This window comes from Mustela putorius, unplaced genomic scaffold (genome assembly GCF_011764305.1).
Source record: "Mustela putorius furo isolate JIRA1106 unplaced genomic scaffold, ASM1176430v1.1 tig00000487_pilon_pilon_pilon, whole genome shotgun sequence".
In the NCBI taxonomy this organism is placed as follows: domain Eukaryota; kingdom Metazoa; phylum Chordata; class Mammalia; order Carnivora; family Mustelidae; genus Mustela; species Mustela putorius.
The window spans coordinates 3,923,158-3,945,692 of NW_025421399.1; the positions used below are offsets into that span (position 1 = coordinate 3,923,158).

General features: G+C 39.9%; 1 protein-coding gene across 1 annotated transcript in view; it reads right to left on the reverse strand.

The window, feature by feature from the left end:
• The window catches only part of NSF (N-ethylmaleimide sensitive factor, vesicle fusing ATPase), a 151,383-nt gene that overhangs the window by 23,642 nt on the left and 105,206 nt on the right, over positions 1-22,535 (reverse strand). Inside the window, exons 15-17 of the mRNA XM_004772448.2 lie at positions 21,011-21,144; positions 7,692-7,758; positions 5,454-5,533 (exon numbers count right to left, since the gene is read on the reverse strand). Of these exons, the coding sequence (XP_004772505.1) occupies positions 5,454-5,533; positions 7,692-7,758; positions 21,011-21,144 (281 nt within the window). The remainder of the gene's footprint in view (positions 1-5,453; positions 5,534-7,691; positions 7,759-21,010; positions 21,145-22,535) is intronic.

A 22,535-nucleotide genomic window follows, 5' to 3' on the forward strand; every position in this document is an offset into this window, starting at 1 on the left:
GATTTCTATATACCATCTCACGGAGCTCAGAGAGGACCGGTTATCCATTCCGACAGACAACTGTAGGACAGACTACAGACGCAGTCTTCCGATCTGATTCCCCATCATGTCGAGGACACGGAGCGCTAAAGCAGTCAGGTTAATGGGTTTAACTAACTACATGCGTGCTTGGGGACACTGGGGAAGTCATGTCATTTTACAGCCTAGGAGTTCCTTTGCGGGTGCTTTATCCTGTCTCCCCAGAAAGAAAAAAAAACACGTGCCTTGGGTGCCGCAGGTTGCGGGAAGATTCACCTGGCCTTACGGCTGTCCTACTGCATCTTCCTTGCCGATGAGACCAAGGCTTTCATCCTCCTGATGCTGAAAAGCCCATTCCCCTTAACTTCCATAAATCTGCAAAACCTGAAAAGGGCCCCAGTGTCACTGAGTAAAAGAGGCGGCTTTCGGAATCTCACTGGAAGGAGGGGTGTCTTCAAGCCTCTCACTGCTAAGCCGGACATTTCCTAACACTGGACAAATTGTACATCCAGCCCGGGGAGGGTGAACTGCAGTGGTCTTTTACCCTCCGAGCCAATTGTTAGCTTTTCACAGGAATCAGCAGGGAAGCACATGTGAAACCTCTGTGGTGCGGGGGAGCACCCCCACCCCTTGTGTGACTCTGCATGTAGATGAAGCCGGCCGGGGGCTTTCTGAGCCGCGGCCGGGAGTTCTCAGAGCAGCCCTTTTCTCCGGCGTGGCTCCCTGCTGGGACAGCCCTTTTCAGTGTTCTACCCCCCCTCGATCTCTTCTCCTGCACAACACAGGGCAACTTGATTGAAATAAAGACCTAGGGAACATGTTTTATTTTCTCCTGTTCAATCCATTTTAGAAAAGCTTTTAATTGGTTAAAAAGATGCTAAACAAAATGTGATGATGTTTTTCAGTCTTCATGAACTACGGATACCACTTTTTATACTTTCAAAGGGCTAATAAATCAATCATGAAATTAACTCTCCAGCTAAATTTAAAGCAAACCCACTGAATGCCGGGTTCATTAAAAATCTATGCATTTACTTAGAAAAATTTAAAATTCAAAGAAAATTATCCTAGTAACTGAAATCTGACTTGAATTTTTAGTCCTACGCTGAAAATCCAAGACCAAGGCAATCACAAAGGGAAAAAAAGAAGGCTTGTGAACCAGTTTTAATAAGCCAATTTACAACGAGGGAGGGGTGTGGGGGAGGGGAGGATATCTGGATACATAACAACATGGTGCCCCTGAAGGGATTCTTTTATTTGAGCATGTGCACACATGCACACATAATTTTTCTGTGTGAAAGCTGGAATTACAACGAATGCAATATTAAGGATTCTGAGGCTGATATGATTACTATATTGTATACATGTACGGTTCCTCGTTTCGAAGAAAAAGGCCTTCAACTTCTCGGTTTTCTTGGCAGTGATAAAAATAATAGTTTCCTACCACCCTACGTGGCTCTACAACACTCAGGTTCATACGCTTTTAATATTTAATTGAAGACATCTGAAAAACCTACATGGATAATGGTTTGGTGAAGTCAGTGCTTCCACATTTTAGAAAGACAACATTCCCCACACTGGATCAGACTGAAAATTCTCCCTTGCTCCCCTGAGAGAATACATACTAATTTAAAAAGCAAGGTGGTACAGGAAAAGCGTATTTTTATTTCGTCAAATGTAGGCCAACTCGAGATATTTGAAACGTGAACTTCTCTGGCCGCTGATGGACTTTCCACCAGACATTGTCCTGCAGGCCAGGTCAGAGTCACCAAATTCTGATCCATGACAGGCTAGTAATCCTTAAAAGGGGATCCCTGCCATTTCTAATCACTAAGGCAACCAGATCTTTGACTTCTTACATATTCCTATACCCTTCCTTTTCAGTCCTTGCAGAAATTCATTCCACATCCCTTTTTAAGGATCCAGTCCCTGTTCCTAAGACTTCTCCCAAGCTGGGCCATGGACCTGGGATGCTCACTCCTGGCTTCTAGCTCTCCCTACAACCCTCCTTTCCTCAATTAGGCAGCTTTCGCAATCACTTTCTTCTTTAAAGTATCTGCTTTATTGAGGTACAAATCATAGAACACACAGGTCACTGATTTAAAAGTGTACAATTCAATGGTTTTTAGTACATTCACAGAATGTGCAAGTATCACCATGATCAATTTCTGAACATGTGGCACACCCCCAAAAAGAAACCCCACACCCACTAGTCACCTCTCATTCTCCCTATCCACCTCTCCCAGTCCTAGGCAACCATGAATCTACTAGATTCTGTCTCTGCAGATTTGCCAGTTCTGGACATTTCATACAAATGGAATCAATCTGTGGTCTTTTGTGGGTCTTCTGCACCTGGCTTCTTTCACTTAGCAGGTTTTCATGGTTCATCTATGCTGTAGCATGTGATAGGACTTTATTTCTTTTTATTGTGGAACGATACTCCATTGTATGGAGTATACCATGGTTTATTTGTGAACATCTAGGCAGTGTCCACGTTTTGGCTATTACGAATAATGCTGCTTTGAATGTATCTACAAGCTCCTGTGTGGACATATATCTTCATTTTTTTCGGGTATATACCTAAATTGTTGGGTCATATTATAACTTTATCTCAAACCTTTTGAGGAGCTGCTAGACTATCTCCCAAAGGCTGCAAAATTTTTATATTCCCACCAGCAGTGTATAAAGTTCCCAATTTCTTCATATGCACAGCAACACTTATTATTATCTGATTTTTGGGTTATAGCCATCCTGGTGGGTATGAAGTGGTGTCTCACTGTGGCTTCGATTTGCATTTCCCTGATGCCTAATGATGTTTAGCATCTTTTCATGTGCTCATTGGCCATTTGAAATTTATTAATTTTTGAATGTTTTCACTTTAATCATACCTTGCCAAATGTAAATTACAACAATGCAAATAAGTAAGCCCACCAAAATAAGTGAACACTCAAAAAATGTCTTTGGAAGGAAGTTATCTATATTTTTTATTGAATAAGTTATTCATGAAGTACATGTGTATAAACTTGTGCCAGACACTGTGAGATTTAAAAAATTAGGTAATGTTCCTTTCCTCAAGAATTTTACATTTTTATAAAACGGAAAGTTATTCCTAAATCTTTAATCAAAATGCTGCAAGTCTTTTTAAAATATGCTCTATTTATTTCTATCAGTATCTATTTTGGATTACAAATAATTTTCAACCAAGGTACACCTCTCTGTTTAAATGAATGTATTTAACAATGTAAAGGACAAGCAGTTTAAAAAATATCGTTGAAAAATGATTCTTCTTTCTCCCAAATAATTTTTAGCATAAATTCTTTTTAAGCTAAAGACTTAGTGAGATATAATTTTTTTAAAGATTTAATTTATTTATTTGACAGAGAGAGAGCATGAGCAGGGGGGAGCAGTAGAGGGAGAAGCAGGCTCCCTGCTGAGCAAGAAGCCCAACGTGGGACTTGATCCCAGGACCCTGGGATCATGACCTGCTTAACCAACTAAGCCACCCAGGTATCCCTGAACAAGATATAAATTTAAATACCTGGAGAAAGTCCCCCAACCTAATTATTTTTAAAGTGCTACTTCCTAAGAAAGGATTCTTTTTGTATGTGATACATATGGATATTGGGGTTATTTACTTTTTCCAGCAACTTTATCTAATCATTTACTTATTGACAAGATTTTATTTATTTATTTACATGGCAGAGAGAGAGCACAAGCACAAGCAGGAGGAGGGTAGGCAGAGGAGAGGGAGAAGCAGGCTCCCTGCTGAGCAAGAAGCCCCGATGTGGGGCTCGATCCCAGGACCCTGGGATCATGATCCGAACCTAAGGCAGACACTTAACTAAATGAGCCACCCAGGTGCCCAAATTATTTATTTATTTTTAAAGATTTTAGTTATTGGGGCACCTGGGTGGCTCAGTCATTAAGCGTCTGCCTTCAGCTCAGGTTATGATCCCAGGGTCCTGGGATCAAGCCCTGCATCGGGCTCCCTGCTCAGCAGGAAGCCTGCTTCCCCCACTATCCCTGTTTGTATTCCCTTTCTCACTGTCTCTTTCTCTGTCAAGTAAATATATGTGCTGCCAAAGCGAGCACTCTCTGTCAAGTAAATAAATAAAATCTTAAAAAAAAAAAAAAATTATTTATTTATTTGAGAGAGAAGGAGAGACACACAGAGAGAGAGTGTGTGTGTGTGAGCAGAGGGAGAGGAAGACAAGCAGATTCCCCCCTGAGTGGGAAGTCCAGCACAGGGCTCGATCCCAGAGATCCTGAGATCCCTGAGATTATGACCTAAGTCAAAAATCAAGAATCCAATGCTTAACTGACTAAGCCAACTGGCTGTCCCTTTTTTTAGCAACTTTAGATTTATCTATTTACATATTTATTGAAGGAATCATAGAAAGGAAAAATAAACTCACTTCTCTAAATTCAGCCTTAGAATGAGCTAAAACTCCAATTACTGGGAATGATAGTTTATGGACAAATAATTACAAAATCCTTACAATGCATATAATACAATAAATTTTCAAAGTTCCATCACTTTTAGTTCTAGCACACACGTGCACGCACGCGCGCACACACATACACAATTTTAACTGTTAAAAAGCACATTCACCAACTTAACATGAAATATATTCCATACAGTCTACTTAAAATCTCTAACTTCCAATACAAGATTCCCATACAAACATTAAGATGTTTTTCAAGATGGTGCTTAACCCCTTTGTATCTGTCTTTGGAATTTCTCAAAGGTTACAGCATATAAAATCAGTCAAGAGAATTTGTGCCTTGTATCATAGCCAAACATGCTCCGGCAGCCTCTACATAATTAACATAGTTAACCAACCCTCATAGATGATTTTTAAATGTGTTATCAAAATCACCAGTCTCCAGTAGCCACATCAATAAAAATGCAACCACATGAATGGAGATCCTGGCTATGAACTCCTTCCTCAAAAGTGCCACAAGACCCAAGAGACATAATTCAAGCTTAACTGTAAATACTTTTTAAAAAAAAAGAAAAAAGAAAAATCTGCCTACAGGAAGTAATTACCCCCAAATACAATTTCTTGGGAAAAGCTATCAAATGACAAATGAAACAAATGGGAATGTATATTCAATCCGTTCTACGTGAATATCCTGATCTCTCATGGGAGATGGAGGTGGCCAGGGATGTATAAAACCCTGGGGAATTTAGAGAACAACAAAAACAGAACTCACTAATCAAAACTAGGATTTTGAGATCTTCAGGAAGGAAACTTCTCTGTTAAGAAAATCATTTACCTTAAAACAGAAGTCCAGGCCAGATGACTTACCCCAAGGCCCTCAGCAACAGAATTTTAGGTTTATGGCCGCTTGCTTACTTAGCAGCTTGTTTGCCCCATTATATGCAATCTACTGGGAAAATTCTGTGAAAATGTTTCTTATGTTATTTTTACCTGAGGAGGTGCCTTTTTGAGTAGCACGAGAAGAGCCTGTAATACCAGATTAGAAAATCGAGGGCCAATCGGAACATAATCTGGAAGAGAAACATTATTATGTTTTAGGGATTCAATACACACATGCACATATTCCAAACATTCAAATTACCTGCATCAAGAGGAAACATCGTCCTTACTTAGGCAACTAATAATAATTAGAAAAATAGTATCTCCAATAACTGGAATGCTTAAAACATTATAATAAGAACTCTCATCTGTAAATTTTTTGAAAAAGCTTCGAAATATCCATTTTGAATTCAGGTAGACATTGTTGTCTAATACTCAGAGATAGTTTTTTTGTTTGTTTGTTTGTTTGTTTGTTTTTTGTCTTTTTAAAGGAAGAAAACAACCCAGGTGTACTTGCTAACCATTTCCAAGAAATTACTGCAGAGCCTGGTAATACAGTAAGCTCACAAGCAACAAAACATATTAGAAAACGAGTAAGGGGGAAATGGTAATTAATAATGAAAGTACGGTACTTCAGTATAACCGGTATGGTGGTAGAGTCACTAAGACTGGTCCTCAGATGGTCCAGAACAGAGAACGTTCTAAAACTTTCTGTCAAACTTCTACTAAACCTTCAAGACTCCGCATAAACGGCCCCTCGTCAACTTTCTCTGCATACTGCATATATACGCACCCCGGCCTGTGCCTAGAACTACCTTCAGGCACCAGCCCTCTGAAGTCCAAAATCATCTTTCCCTTTTTTGAACATCCAGAACACACAGCACATTCTACTTAGCAGTAATTTTCACCGATGGTGGCTACAACAGCAGCATGTCACTTATTTTTTCCAAGACCCTAATAATTCCAGCACAGCAGAAAGGGCTCAGCTTACTTGTGGAATCGATAAACAAACAAGTACAGACAGTAACGATTCATACAAGTGAAAATATACTCAGAGGGCACACATTCCTGACACAGTAGTGTTGCTATAACCACACATCTCAATTGTGTTTAGATCAAGGAATTTACACAGAGCTATGAGTTTGTGCTTAAAAGCTTTTAAAGAAATAATCCTATAAACTGGGTTGAAATGTATCAAAAATAGCATACCAAAAACCCCAGGTCACTAGATGAAACTATCACATAGCTTCTAAGACCTCAGATTCACCTTATTATACATAGGGACATCTTTGCCCTGTAACAAACATTGCCTTAAGAAACAAGAGAATAAATAACAGAGGACCTAAAGCAAGTCTGAAAATCGTGAGGAAAATGTGGTAAGAACAGTTAACTTGAAATCATTCCTACACCACTTTGGACAGCTTAAGAACAGATCACTCAGGTGTTGGGTAGTATTTTCAGAAGTTGATGAAGTCACCATGTGTGTTCAATTTCAATACAGCATCCTGAGTCACTATTATAATGCGCTTATCCCAGGTTTATCTAATTTTTGCAATGAAATGGCATTTACTGGGAGATGATACCTCGTGAGCTGCATGCAGGGACAGTCTTATTATTCATCTTTGTATCGGGTAGCAGTGCATTGCAGGACAAGAGATGGTTAATCGATATTTAAAAAAAATTTTTTTAAATCACTGTAGAGCACTTGTAACTTTCAGAATGTCTTCAACACTGTTATCATGTTTGTCTGCGCAGTTCATCTAAGGGATAAGTAAGGAAGGGAATCTAGTTTCTGTTCTTATAAAACAGGTACACTTGATTTCACTGCAAAAATTAGATAAATCTGGAATGAATGCATCGTAACAGGGGCTTGTTCTTATAAAACAGAGACTGAGGTCCCAGGGAACTTGCCACTTCTCCCAAGTGTTATTTCATTCCATTCATAAGCCCTTCTTCCCTTAGTTCTGTCAAAGTTCTTAAGCAGAAACTCTGGGGTACAGGCAGCTCAGAGGTACTAAATAGCAAATACATCCATCAGTGGAAATTATTAATCATTTATTACATGGCAGAGAGCTCTGTGGAAAAAAGAAAATAATACGAGGTGTGGGTCCTGATGTTAGAGCAGTTGATGATGGAGTTAGAGTCACACATATTTAACATGAATTCCGTCCCTGACTCCAGATAGAACCGATAACATAATTCCTTATAAGACAAAGAAAAGTGTTTCTGTTGCTCTCTACTTTATAAATACCTGTTATTTTTCTCTTGCAATTGCTGAGACATTAGTGTAATGAAGCCAAGATAGTACAATGGTGAAAGTTAAGTACAATGGTGAAAGTTAAGACTCACCCAGCAGCCTCTCAATGTCGTCCACAACCACACAACTAAGCTGGGATTTATACGCATCATCAAAGATCTGGAAGAAAGTAAAAACCATTTATTATCTCACGGCTCTCCATGATTATGAAAGTTCCAAGAAGATAAAATTTAGTTAATTCTTGAGCAATGCCTAAACAAAGCCCAGTGTAATACCAGTATTTCAGACTCTACAATACTAGAATTTAGCAGCTAATAGAATTTGAGAGCTAAGAGTTCTTACAACCTAAAAGTGAGGAAATTGAGGACCAAAGCAGTTAAATGACTTGGTCAAGAGGATACAACTGGACCTTGGCTGAGCCAGAAGAAGGGTGATGCTGTTTTCAGCCCTGTGAGCTGGATGTGTCACACACACCTGGGCGGGGGAGGGGCAGGTGGTCATTAACCAATGGACAAATCCCATCAAGTGTATCACAGTGATCTCTCTGATGTCTGGAGTGTGACTTCAGTGTTGTGACTCAAGAGCTAGATGGAGCCACAAGGGATGGGAGAATAAAACTGTATGTTGTTTTATTATCAGTAAGAATTGTGGCCCTGGGGCGCCTCGGTGGCTCAGTGGGTTAAAGCCTCTGCCTTCGGCTCAGGTCATGATCCCGGCGTCCTGGGATGGAGCCCCGCATCGGGCTCCCTGCTCAGCGGGGAGCCTGCTTCCCCCTGTCTCTGCCTGCCTCTCTGCCTATTTGTGATCTCTGTCAAATAAATAAAATCTTAAAAAGAAAAAAAAAAAAGAATTGTGGCCCAGTTATAGTTTCAGAGCACCCCATGGATATCAATGGTAAGAATTAATTTCCGCATCCCAGCCCAGTCCCTCTGGTTGATAAATAATCTCAGTGCACCAAGATGGGAACCACCCTTCCACCCATCTGGCTCGGGGTGGCATAATATTCCTTAGTGGTTATCTTTTCTTTTTTTTTTAATTTTTATTTTATTTTTTCAGTCTTCCAAGATTCATTGCTTATGTACCACACCCAGCTGTGGTTATATTTGAACCATAGATAATTAAGCACTAGGCACAGAAATAAAGTAAATCAAGTTTTCACTATTAATATTTTTCACATTATTTTTTTTAAGATTTTATTTATTTGACAGACAGAGATCACAAGTAGGCAGAGAGGCAGGCAGAGAGGGGGGAAGCAGGTTCCCCACTGAGCAGAGCCTGATGCGGGGGACTCGATCCCAGGACTCTGAGATCATGACCTAAGCCGAAGGCAGAGGCTTAACCCACTGAGCCACCCAGGCGCCCCTCATATTAAATTTAAAGACAACTTGTGTATACTTGGTCTTGAAAGTATTTGTAACAATTAAGGAAATGTACCGCATCAAGATTAATACATTAGCCTTACTAGTTCAACTTAAAATGGGCCATGGAATAATTCATTTTGATAAACTTTTATGTTGGAAGGTAAAAGATAAATAGCCTTACAAACAGTAGAGATAATCTAAGATTCACCATATTTATATTATTGGTTGTATTTTAATTTATTACTAAACAAATATTACTTTGAAACTCAATTTTTTGTTAGACAACTGAAGTACTTCACAGAGAAAATTAAACATTTTAAATGTGTAAATATAGTTTAACATATTTAAAGAAATTTAATTAAGTTGTAAAAGTCCCCTTTTAAGGAACTTCTAAATTTCACTAGACCTACAAATAGAATGAGAGATGTCGGGGTGCCCAGGTGGCCCCGTTAAGTGTCTGCCTTTGGCTCATGTCAGGATCCCAGAGTCCTGGGGCTCCTCCCTCTCTCACTCCCCCTGCTTGTATCTCCTCTCTCGCTCTCTCTCAAATAAATAAAATCTTCAGAAAAAGAGAGAGAAAGAGATGTAATTGGACTTTATAAAAGTTTGTTTACTTTTGTGTTAAAAAACTAGGTCTCGTTACAAAATCTTAATATGTTGACTTTTCATTTTCTAAGCCTTAAATTAGCTATGCGTGGTCTTTTTTATGCTCAAAAGTCACCCTCAAAGATGCAAAATAAAAACATGGAAAAACGAATCAACTCATGTTGGCAATCCAGATATTAAGTTCCTCCCAACACCCTATCGGCTCTGTAAGGCAGGCATTGTCTTCCTCAGTGCTACGTATTCAGTCTGACACCGCACTGGTGTTAATACATGTTCCCGAGATGCTGGAATGCAAGAAAGCTTCTGGTGCTTTCCTTTGCACCATCACCTTTACCCTCAGTCACTACCCCATACTACGTTAAAATCCCACTTACCCTTTCATCTTCGGCTACCTGTCTCCCCCACTGGATTGTGAGGTGGATAAAAACTTGATTCATGTCATCTCAGGGACCCAGCACAGAACAGTATTTATACTTGCCCAGTGAATTCAGTGGTTGAAACAACACAAGTTCTGATTCCATCTGGCCATAAACCACTGTCTCTGTTCTGCTACGGTATAGCATTTTGTATACTGCGTACATATTAAGGATTCATTACATTCTTCCTTGTATTATACTAGAATATAAGCAGTCTGAAGGCAAGTACTATCTTAATTATCTCTGTATCCTCCTATCACTTAATAGAATACCTTACCAGAAAGTAATCAATAAATATTGACTGTAAGAATACATATGCATTTTATTTTGTTTTTTAAAGATTTTATTTATTTGAGAGCTAGAGAGAGAGTGCACAAGTAGCAGGAGGGGAAAAGGGAGAGGGAGAGGCAGACTCCCCACTGAACAGAGGGCCCACCAGCAGGGCTTGATCCCAGGGCCCTGAGATCATGAATGACCTAAGCCCAAGGCAGATACTTAGCCGATGAAGCCACGCAGGCGCCCCATAAATATGCATTTTACCATCAAGCAGAAATATCGAGTGAGTAGTTGGAGACATATGACTGAAGTCAGGGTATGGAGCTCACCCTCAGGGCAGTAACTATTGAAACCAGGTAAGAGGATGAGACATTGAGGAGAAATAGCAGAGGTAAAAGAGTAACAGGCTAAGTACCAAATCTTAGAGTGTTACTCTATGAGTTCATTTGACGAACATTTTCAAATTCCTATTGTATATCAAGCATCAATGAGGGCAATGGAGAGAGTAATGAATGAGGCAGATATGATCATACTTCCATAAAGCTTGGAGTGGGGGAAGCAGGTCACAGGAAACCATAATAAAGCATGACATTACTGCACTGGAGGAAACTTGAAATGTGTTGGTAGTGTACACAACAGAGCTGTGGTAGTCCCTAGGGATACCCACGCATGTGCTGGTTCTCTCTCTCTCTCTCGCATGTGGTAGGATTATCATTCCCCACCCCCTCTCAAGACAGGGGTGACTATGGGGCTTGCTTCAGCTAATGAACTATGACTGAATACATACCATTTTCTAAAAGGAGCTTTAGAGCTACTGCATGATTCACCATATTCCCCTCATCCTGCCTTGGCTGTCACGATCTCACATGTGAGAGGGAGCTTCTGTTATGTGTTAGGGTGAGTCTGAGAAGCTATAAGGAGCAGAGCTCCTCCTCTGGGCTACGACGGACATGTAGGATGAGCAAGAAATTAACTTGTTAAACCACTGAGATTTGGGAGTTGCTCGTTACTGCAGCATAACTTAGCCTATCCTAACTGACATGGAGGATTACCTAGTCAACGACAGTATCCTAAATTTAGGAAGTGGCATTTAAGCTGAGATCTGAAGGATAAACTATCAGTGGAAAATGGGGAAGAAAATGTTCTAAGCAGAGCGAGAATATTAGGAGGCTTGGAGTGAGAAAATTCAGGAACTGACATATAGTCAAGAAGAATTAAAATGAAGAGGAGTGTGGTATGTGTGGGGAATGGTAGATGGGAGAAGAGGTGACAGAAGAACCTGGAACTGGAGGGTCTTACAAATTTCACACCAGTTGAAATTTTATTATAAAGGCAATAAAAAGCCACTAATTTTAAACAATGGATCACCATATCAGCTTTATGATTTAGAAACATTTTTGTGGCTGATATATAGAAAAGCATCAGAGGGGAGCAATCATTTTTTAATACTGTAGAACTCCAGGTGAAAGACAATGGTGGTCTGGAAGTGGGAAGGGAGTGGGTGTTCTGATAAATGGATGGATTCTAGAGATATTCAGGAGGCAGAACTGAAGAACCAAGAACTATATGAATGGGTTTGGTCATGAGGAGGAAACTGGAGTTGAGGGTTCCTTCTGGTTTGACTACTGACATAGAGGGCAGGAGAGATGCTGGTTTGGGAATGGATCATGAGTACATGGAAAGAGCGAGGAAAGAGGAGCTCTTTACCTCTCTCTATACCACTACCAACTCCCCCCCACCCCCAAAATAGGGAAGAAAAACAGGACATTTATTTCAGCTTCTTGATACATAATGACCAAGCTTTGAGTTGGTGAATCCAAGACAGGAGAAAAGTTTAGAAACAATTTCACTGTAGTTCTTGGTTCTGTTTTTTTTGTTTTGTAAGACTAGACCAAGATAGCAGTCAACATGGTATCGTATAAACTCTCGCGATGTCAAGGAGTCACTTTTCAGAACGCTCCCTCTTCAAATCATTTTTCGGAATTCTGCTAAAGGCTCTGATGCAAGCATATGATTCTGTGTGTCGGGCTGTACTAGTGTGGATTAGAGCCACAGGGGCCGGGACACAGAGGCCTGGCTATCCGCAGTACTCCATTTTTCCCGAGTCAACCCTCTCCCTTCTCGAGAACAGTACAGAGTTTCTACCACTCCAGGAACTCAGGACGTTACTGGGGTCAAAACTGATGCTAAATTGTCCGCTGTCTCACCAGTTTACGTCGGACACTGAGTTCACCAAGTATTACAAATCACTTCATAGCTGACTGCATGATTTACCTATAAGATTTGAGAAGAAAAGTACCTATGGCAGTCATTTAATGTAGGGTTGGTTTTTTTTTTTTTTTTTTAACAGCTCTTAATGTACTAATTACTATCATGAGGAGAGGAGCACTCAGGGCTCCCTTAACAACCTACTAACCATGACAAAGGCTGTGCAATTCCAGTTGTAACTTGACCAGTTTCAGTTGACAGGTCAACTGAAACTCCTTTGGGTAGCGACTTGACTCTAATTTAAATACACACACCCCTTTTTCTTACACACGTAATTCTTTACCTCACCGAGTCACTAGTGTAATGTAAGGTCACCACTCTTCCTCTGGATCCTTGTTTTCAGCCCACTCCTCAGCCCTTTCTGCTCCTCACTCCAGGGGCCCGGCCCTAGTCCGATGTTCACTGAGGGGACACTCAGACTTGATGGCCAAGTACATGTGATTAGCTGCCAGGTGAATCTCTAAGTGAGAGATTTACACAGTGACCTGGGAAGTTCTACCGCACCTCTAGATAGCTAAACGCAAAAAGGAGGAGAGGTACCAGAAAGAAAGATGCAGAAAAAATACAATTGTACAAACTGCCCGCTCTGATGTGCCAAACCTGCCCCTCCTAAGAGCGCCCGGCACAGAGAGAGCCAGCTCCTGATCGAATGACGCCGAAGGACAGTTAGGCAGACTGGCTGCAGCTGGAGCTGGGGGCTGTACGTCGAAGACTCTTTAAAAATTAAATTTTTAGGGGCGCCTGGATGGCTCAGTGGGTTAAGCCGCTGCCTTCAGCTCAGGTCATGATCTCAGAGTCCTGGGATCGAGTCCCGCATGGGGCTCTCTGCTCAGCAGAGAGCCTGCTTCCCTCTCTCTCTCTCTGCCTGCCTCTCCATCTACTTGTGATTTCTCTCTGTCAAATAAATAAATAAAATCTTTAAAAAAAAAAAATTAAATTTTTAAATTTAAATTTAAAATTTAAATTTTACGTCGAAGACTCTTTAAAAATTAAATTTTTAAATTTAAATTTAAATTTAAATTTTTAAATTTAATTTTTACAAAATTTATTTAAAAATTAATTTAGATCCTCTCATTTAGTAAGATAAATGTATGCCACTTAGGACTTTCTTGTTGAGGAGGTTATCCGTTGGGGATCAGGTAAGTAGTTATCATGCAAACCCAGACACCTGAAAGGGGGCCGCTGTTAATAATCATTCTGGAACAACAGGTAAAAACCAGGACTGCTCAGACAAATTGGAATGTCTGGTCACCTAAGTTCTATCGGGCTGCTTCCTGTAGGGCAGGTAAAATGATCAGTATAGATAGTCTCAGAGCCTGGGGAGAAGTCTGAAAGAGAAGGCTAAAGAAAAAGAATCCGAAGAACTAAAGGAAGAAAAAGTGGGTGAAAGAGTGGCCCCAGTGAACATGGACATAATGAGAGGTCTATTCTAGAAGATGAATAGTATCTCTACAACACACAGAATCCCACAGTCTATTTCTGCTCTCTGGTACCACCTCTCCTGTGCAAAGGTAGGTACTAGGTCACAGGAGACAAACTGAAACACGAGGAGCCTGAGCTGAAGGCGAGAACATGCCGGCTGCACTATGCACACTCTGTGCAAAGGGAGGTGCGGGGCTCCTGCCACACAGGGGCTGGGGCAGGTCTGAGTATGGCCCTCAAGGACACTGCAAGCGCTGCAGGCACCAAGCCCACTCCTGGAATCTACAGACAAGCCGGGAGCCACCTGTGTGCACGGGAGGGGCAGCAGCTGCCGGTTCTGGAGTCTACGTGAATACAAATGGGAACGCACCAGCATTCGCTCCATGTTAATCCCAGCCTTTCAGAATCACAAACCACAGCAAAGCGTGTTCTAAGTGGATTCCATCCTCCATTTTCTATAACCTCATTAGTGCTCTGAGGTAGGTGAAGCCAAATTCTCCGGTTCTTCTGGGGCTGAAAGAGTTCATCTCAGTTCTGAAGTGGTTGGCGTGAAGTACTTAGTAGGAATCTGATGACAGTACGAATCTGATGACTTAGAAAATCCCTAATGCAGTAAATCTGTCAGCAATTAGTTGAAAGCATACCCTAATCATATTTGGTAGCATATAAAAACGTAAATGAGCAAATTCAAATCGGTGCTATCAGTAATAATCTCTAGTTTCTAAAAATAACTTGGGAGTAGACCAAGCAAACATTAGCTGTCTTCTAATGAAACTGCCTCAGGAAGTGGACCTAAACTTTTGGCAAAGTACTAAAGCTTCCTGGAATGACCTTAAAAATCCTTCATTTGTTCTTCCTGCTTTTCAGGAAAAATTCCTTCATTTTTCACATAACACAAACCCCAAAGTAGGATATTCTTAATAATATAAAAAGTCACAAAGTCTGAAAGTTCTCCTAAAGGTTGCACCATCCTCCTTTGTGTGCCAAAGAGATATAAACGCCAGAAGACAAAGTGTATTAAACAAAACAACACGCGCCCACCCCCCACCCCCCCAGTCATACGGGGACCAGTAGTCACTTCCGGAGTGTCCACTTGTCTCAGTTAATACATGCACAAACTTCGACAAATCAGCTACATGATATATTAGGATGTTAACCAAAAACATCCAAATTCTGTTGCTTAGTAACTGCTGTCAAAAGATCCAATTTCCAGCTCTGCTCTTTGTATGGACTAAACCATGAAAAGAGGAGGATTAGGCACCATGATTCTGTTCTGTACAGACTACAATTTGCAGTGGGATTTACAGGAGGATATTCAAAGAAGATTATTTCCTTCTTGCAAAGCTAGTGGAAAGGAAAATTTCTTCCATTAATTTTCAGTCCTTTAAAAACAAGACTATATTATGTTATTAATGGGTATAGTTTTATAGATCACAGATATTCCTACTTAATTTTGTTCAAACAGTTCAGACACATCGGACTGTTCTATTTCATCTCTGTACTGATTGTGTACTCAGGAAGCATCAAGATTTGGTCATTAGTTAAAATCAAACTCTACTGTTTTGTTCATGTAATGCCACTAATAGAACTAGTAAAATAGATTTTTTAAAAATGCCACTAATAGAACTAGTAAAATAGATTTTTAAAAAATACACTTGTGAATATGGATAAAGGAACTAAAATTTAAAAATAGAATGGAGCTGGGAAACAAACATAAAATGGGAGAGAAGAAGATCTGTAAACACTTCAAACATCTTAATGGAACATATGGTATCTCCACCCTGCCCACCCCCCAATGTGAGGATAATGGCAGTGTTGAGGAGTTCATCCAAGGAGAAAGGATTTATTAAGCAAATTAAGAGAAGTACAAGGTAAAATTTAAATTAATTGAAAATAAAATACTTTCATGTATTTTAGCATCACCCATATGTGAACAAGAAGCAATAGCTTAATTACAATTAAATCTAAGATACTCATTAATGCAAGCTGAACGACCCTCTCTACTAACAAAAACTCTTCCCTCTTGGTTTAAGTAATAAAATGGTACATAAAGATGCTTGTTCTATGAGGCAACAAATCAGACCACCTCTCTTTAACAAAAATTAATGTGCTAAAGTTATATGAAACTATCATATTTCTGAGTATCACGAACTATTGCCACTACAAAACACTTAAAAAATCTTTTAACTCGAGCACTTAGTCATTAAAATGTAGCTGAAGAAATAATTTTAAATGCTAATCTATTGCCTCTCGAATTGGCAAGAAATATTTTAATAAATTATTAAAAGATTTTATTTTTAAGGCATCTCTACACCCAACACGGAGTTTGAACCCACAACCCTGAGATCAAGAGGTACATGCTCCACTGACTGAGCCAGCCAGGTGCCCTTGCAAAAAAAATATTTTAATAACATCAAGTGTCAGTGAGAGTCCAAGGCAATGGACACTCACATGATGGGATTGTGAGTGTAAACTGGTATAACTTTTCGAAGATGTAGACTGTAGAAATCAGCAGTATTTTTACATAAGAGTTTTGATACCAATATTTATCAAAAATCTTCAAAATATTAATGTTTTTAACTTTAGCAAACCTAATTCTGTAGGAAATGTATATACAGTAATAATGATATGTAAAAATAACCACTACACTTTATTGAGCTCATATGATATCCCAAGGCACTGCATGATACTTTACATAGATTGTCATCTCACTTAATTCTAAATATTATCTTCATTTCATAGGAGACATAACAGAGGCTTATAGGTTAAGTGACTGCAAGACCTGGTAAGTGTGGTAGAGCTGGGAAACAAAGACAGATCTATTTGAGACTTAAGCCCAAGTTCTCAGCCCTTAAAATATGATGCTACTCTTAGAAAGAAAAACCTAGTAAGGGGGCACAACTGGGTGACTCAGTGGGTTAAAGCTTCTGCCTTCGGCTCAGGTCATGATGCCAGGGTCCTGGGATTGAGCCCTGCATCGGGCTCTCTGCTCAGCGGGGAGCCTGCTTCCTCCTCTCTCTCTCTCTACCTACTTGTGATCTCTGTCTGTCAAATGAAATAAATAAATAAATCCTTAATAAAAGAAAGAAAAATCTATTAAGAAAATGGGGAGTAGTGATTTCCCAAGTTTGGTGGTTCTACAGAATATTATATTTAATCGTGAAAAAACCTGGAAACAAACTGAATGCAAAGGGGGAATGTTTAAACAAATATTATACAGCTATTAATATAATACTGAGATACATTTTAATGACACCAAAAAAAAAAAACCCCATAATATATTAAGTGAAAAAAGCAGGTTTAAAACGGTATATCCGGGTGCCTGGGTGGCTCAGTGGGTTAAGCCGCTGCCTTCGGCTCAGGTCATGATCTCGGAGTCCTGGGATCGAGTCCCGCATCGGGCTCTCTGCTCAGCGGGGGGCCTGCTTCCCTCTCTCTCTCTCTCTCTCTGCCTGCCTCTCCATCTACTTGTGATTTCTCTCTGTCAAATAAATAAATAAAATCTTTAAAAATAAATAAATAAATAAAACGGTATATCCAATGTGATCCCCAATGTATGTGTGTGTGTGTGTGTGTGTGTATGTGTGTGTGAGTGTGTGTGTGTATCTGAGTACAGAAGAAAACTGAAGGACAAATATAGACTCCTTTTTTTTTTTCCTTCTGTGCGTTCTTTTTGTGTGTGTGTGATTAGAAAAGCTGCATCTTTGGGGAAGAGCAGCATTTAAAAGGGAAAAAATGTCTTTCCAGAATTGATTAAAAAAAAAAAAAAGTACAAATTATTTGTGCTCTGAAAAAAAAAAAAGAAAAAATATCTTCCCATCCTAACACTAAAAATGAAGGGAAGAGAACAGCAGTGGGAGGTAGACTAGAAGTACTGAGGAATGGCATTTATATTTCATTTTCAAAAGCAGCTTGGAAGACTTAGCACCTTTAGACTGGTTTGAGCCCGCAGGCTTTGTCAACCTATCATTAGGCAACAATGTGAAAACTATTTGCAGGGAAAGATTTTGCAATATTTCTAATATATTTCTAAGACACCTATGCTTCATTCTTTTCTCTGCTCCTGTATGTACTTTAGTTTCAGGGGATAACATTTTTTTTTTTCCAGAGAAAATAAAAAAGTCTAATACAAATTTATTATACCGGTGACATGGAAATAATTTTTGTAACTTTAAGGGTGCATGGATGATGCAGACAGTGAATCATGAATCAGAACAATTTTGAATAAGCTTGTATAGACACTTATTTTTCTATTCCTTAGCCTTCCACTCATCTAAAACTCTACCTTGAAAGGCTTTAACAATTTAAAGATTAAATCATAAGTTATTAAGCCATTAATTTAACCATTTAAGCCTCTAAACCCAGCACATATTACCTTCCCCCCTCAAGTCAATTTGCAAGAGATTAAAATAATAAAAATGATAATATCTCACACTTGCAAAGCAGCTTTGATCTGGAGGAGCCTAAAGTGCTTTTTTAAAACTTTATAGAAAAACTAGGACCATTCCACCCACATCTCCGAGTACATCTGAGGTAGCAGCTGGCAGCTGGGGAAAAGCAATGGAGTAATTTACCATCTGCAAAGGAGACGACTACTTCAGAACCCGTACGAGGAATGGATGGGGTTATGGAAATACGAACAGAATTAGCTGTTCAATTAAATGCTACATTCGATGGCTACAGATTCCAAGGGCTATTATTTAAAGTTTCACCATAAGAAGTTGTTTAGGTTCCCTTTAGAGGGGGAGAAAAAAAACCCCAAAAACAAAGAAAAGCCACCCCCACCTACATTAGGGAAGTTACTGGTTCTAGTGATTCTGTCTAGATATTCCCCAGGAGAGCTACTACTGGTTTCACCTCGGACACAGAATAAACGGACTGTGATATTTAAGTTCTTTTTCTGTCTGGCAACATTTCCCTCTCTTTCACACTAACTTCAAAGACTTTCACACAGAATATTTACCTTTTTTCAAAGGTTTTATTTTCTTTTGAGCGGGAGCAAGTAAGAGAGAGAGCACAAGCAGGAGGCGGCGCAGAGGGAGAGAGAGAGGGATGAGCGGACTCCCCACTGGCCGGGGAGCCTGGGATCATGACCTGAGCCAAAGGCAGACGCTTAACCAACTGAGCCATCAGGCGCCCCACAGAATATTTACCTTGATGCTACAGTGCACAGGACACGAATCCTGGTTCAAGCTCGGGCCCCCTCCATCCATTTCAAGCATGCTACTTGAACAATCTTCTGCCATCTCACCAAACAAGAAGCTAGCCTCTCAAACTTACATTTTTTGGGAAACTACTTCTTTTAAAATATCATCTTTCCTCTGCAGTCTCTTCCCTTAAAAAAAAAAAAAAAACACAACAACAAACTAAAGACACTGTACCCTCCATCTTTATAAAGTGGGGGCCCAACAGCAAGTTTAAAGAACTCTGGAGTTGTCTTTATAGGCAGCACCTCAATCCTCAAAGTTCTTTTCTTGGATTCTGATTCTCATAGCTAAGAAAGATCAAGCATGAAAAAATCAGATTTAAGTAAAAGAAATACTTCAACTAGATAAAAAAAAAAAAAAATTTCTTCACTGCCTGGGAGTATACCAAATCAGAGTATCACTGGGAACACAAGCTACCAAGGGACATGAAACGGTCACTACATTTTCATCAGTGACTTTGGTTGTTTTTAAAGAGCAGCCACTTACTATCCTAGAAGCCATACACGGCATTTGTTTGAATGTAGGAGAGATGGACCAGAGGGTCTTAGAGTCCTTTCAGCTCTAAGATTCTATTCTCTGTTGCTCTTTCACTGATGGTTCAAAGCAGCTGCATTAAGAAGGTGACACACGGCACTCAGAGAAAGGAAGAAGGATGAGGACTGCACTAACTTGCCAAGCAGACTCTGACTGTCCTAATAGACCACCATCCCTTTGTAGGGGTTTTGAGACTATCTTTCCAATGATGTACCTCCGTTCTTTCCCAAACTATGTAGTCAACCTAATTGACCCCAAACACTGTGATTCTGTACACTGATTAAAAAAAAAATCCTAGGGGCACCTGGGTGGCTCAGTGGGTTAAAGCCTCTGCCTTCGGCTCAGGTCATGATCCCAGGGTCCTGGGATCGAGCCCGGCATCAGGCTCTCAGAGAGCCTGCTTCCCCCCCCCTCTCTGCCTGCCTCTCTGCCTACTTGTGATCTGTCTGTCAAATAAATAAAATCTTAAAAAAAAAAAATCCTAAATGAATTTGTTCCACTCAAATACTTTTATTTTTAAAGGTTTTATTTATTTATTTGACAGAGAGAGAGAGAATGTGAACAAGGGGAGGAGCAAAGGGAGAGGTCCAAGAAGACTCTGCACTGAGAGCAGAGCCCAACGCAGGGTTCAATCCCAGGACCCTGAGATCGTGGCCTGAGCAGAAATCAAGAATGGGATGCTCAATTGACTGAGCCACCCAAGGGCCCCTCTATTCAAATACTTTTAACTTGATCTTTCTTTCAGTTGAGTCAATACAAACCTAAGAAATAAAAATTAACTGTAATATGTATTAAACAAAACAAAATTTGGGGGCGGCTGGGTGGCTCAGTTAGTTATGCGTCTGCCTTCGGCTCAGGTCATGATCTTATGATCCCAGGATCGAGCCCCAAACCAGGCTTCCTATTGTGCAGGGAGTCTGATTCTCCCTTTCTGTCTGCCCCTCCCCACACTCATGCTCTCTCAGGCTCTCTCTCTCAAATAAATAAAATCTTTTAAAAAATCCATAATTTGGAAGATAAAGAAATGTTAATAAGAATGCATTACAGACTGATGAATCACAGACTTGTACCTCTGAAACAAATAATACATTATATGTTCATTTAAAAAAAAAAAAAAAAAAGGAACGTATTACAAAGTTAAATCTACCTAAAACACAGTCACTGTTTCCCCCCCAATTCTGCTGATAATCTAACTCCACTTGAGAACATAGTTGCTATGGCTTTTACATATATACATGTACAAAGATCGATACAGAGGTACATATGTACACACCCGTATCTAAGAGATTGGAGATTAAAATGAAAGTAAAAATCTTGATACCTTCTTCATGGCCTGACACTTGGCTGTCTCAGAAAAGCCAATCATCTTATCAGGAGAACAGATCTTGATGAAGGGGAAGTTGGATTCCTCTGCAATCTTCGCGGCCAGAGCAGTCTTCCCACTATGAGGAGGGCCTGTGCAAAGATAGGAGCAAGTCAGGGGAAAAAAGCCAACCTAAGCAAAAGGGAATAAAACAAGTTTAAACGTTTATCCACAATGTACTGAGGTCTCAACTAGTAGCTCATTAACATTTCCTGACACAATTTTATAGCAGACATGTTTTCTCTTATTTATTAGCAACTAAACTTAATGAACTGATTAGCATTTCTCAAAGGTATGATGAAATACATTCCTTCCTTCTTTCTCACAGTCATAATCTTTCAAACTTCAGGCTAAATACATAAAATGCAAGGGTTTTGTTTCTTAAAAAGAAACAGAATGCGTTCAAATGCATATCCATACTCACGTTATGAGTTCCAACAAATCATAGGTCTAACAAAAAAATATGATCTTTTTATGAGATGACATTGCGGGCAGGGAAAAGCTGCCTTATAGAAGCAAATGTGCCTTAAAACGCTAAAATTTTAAAGATTTAGTCAGGCCTTCTCACAAAGGCAACCAAATCTGTAAACTTAACTGTCTCTGGACATTTCCTCTCTCCCTTCTGTGAAATGGAAGAGGAGTCCCTGTTCCATCCATGAACCAACCAATTCTTCCTGTCCATCTTCTCAGGAACTTGACACTCTCTACATCCTCTTCCCCATTTGTTCCATCTCTTCCTCTTCCCTACAGTCTGTCCAACAGCATTTCAGCATGCTCTAGTCTACCTAACAGTTGAATAAACAAAGCAAAAAACTCTTTCTGGACTCACACCCCTCAACATCGCTCCTTCTTCTCCCTTCAAAATGGAACTACTCAAACAATTTTCTGCACTGGCCCCCTTCACTTTTCATTTTCCCTCCATCCTCAAACAAACCCTCTGGCTTCCCCTGCCATTACACGGAACCAGGCTCCCATCTGGGTCACCAATGATCTCTAGGTCACCAAATTCAACAGATATTTTACCTGTTGGCTTCTTAGGAATATTTGATACAATGGATAACTCCTCTTTTTAAAAATACTTCTCTTGACTTCTGCGAGAGCTCCTTCTCTTTCTCTCCCTCTTACCTCTTGCTCAGTCTCCTTTGTCTACTCTTCCTGCTCTACTTGGTTTTTAAATGTTGACATATCTCAGAGATCAGTTCTAGGCCCCCTCTTCTTCTCAACTTACACCCCTCCTGTAAGCCACCTTACCCAACTCCCATGGATTCAACAACAGTCTATATATACAGACAACTCATGAATGTTACTGCCAGCCAGGCCTCTCTTCTGAGCCCACATATCCAATGGGCTGTTAATATTCCCAATTGAATTATCTTATAGGAACCTCAAACTCAACATATCCAAAACTGAACTCATAGTTTTTCTTCCTGAAATCTGCTTCTTCACCAGTATTCCCAATCTTAGCAAATAGCACCATTTACCA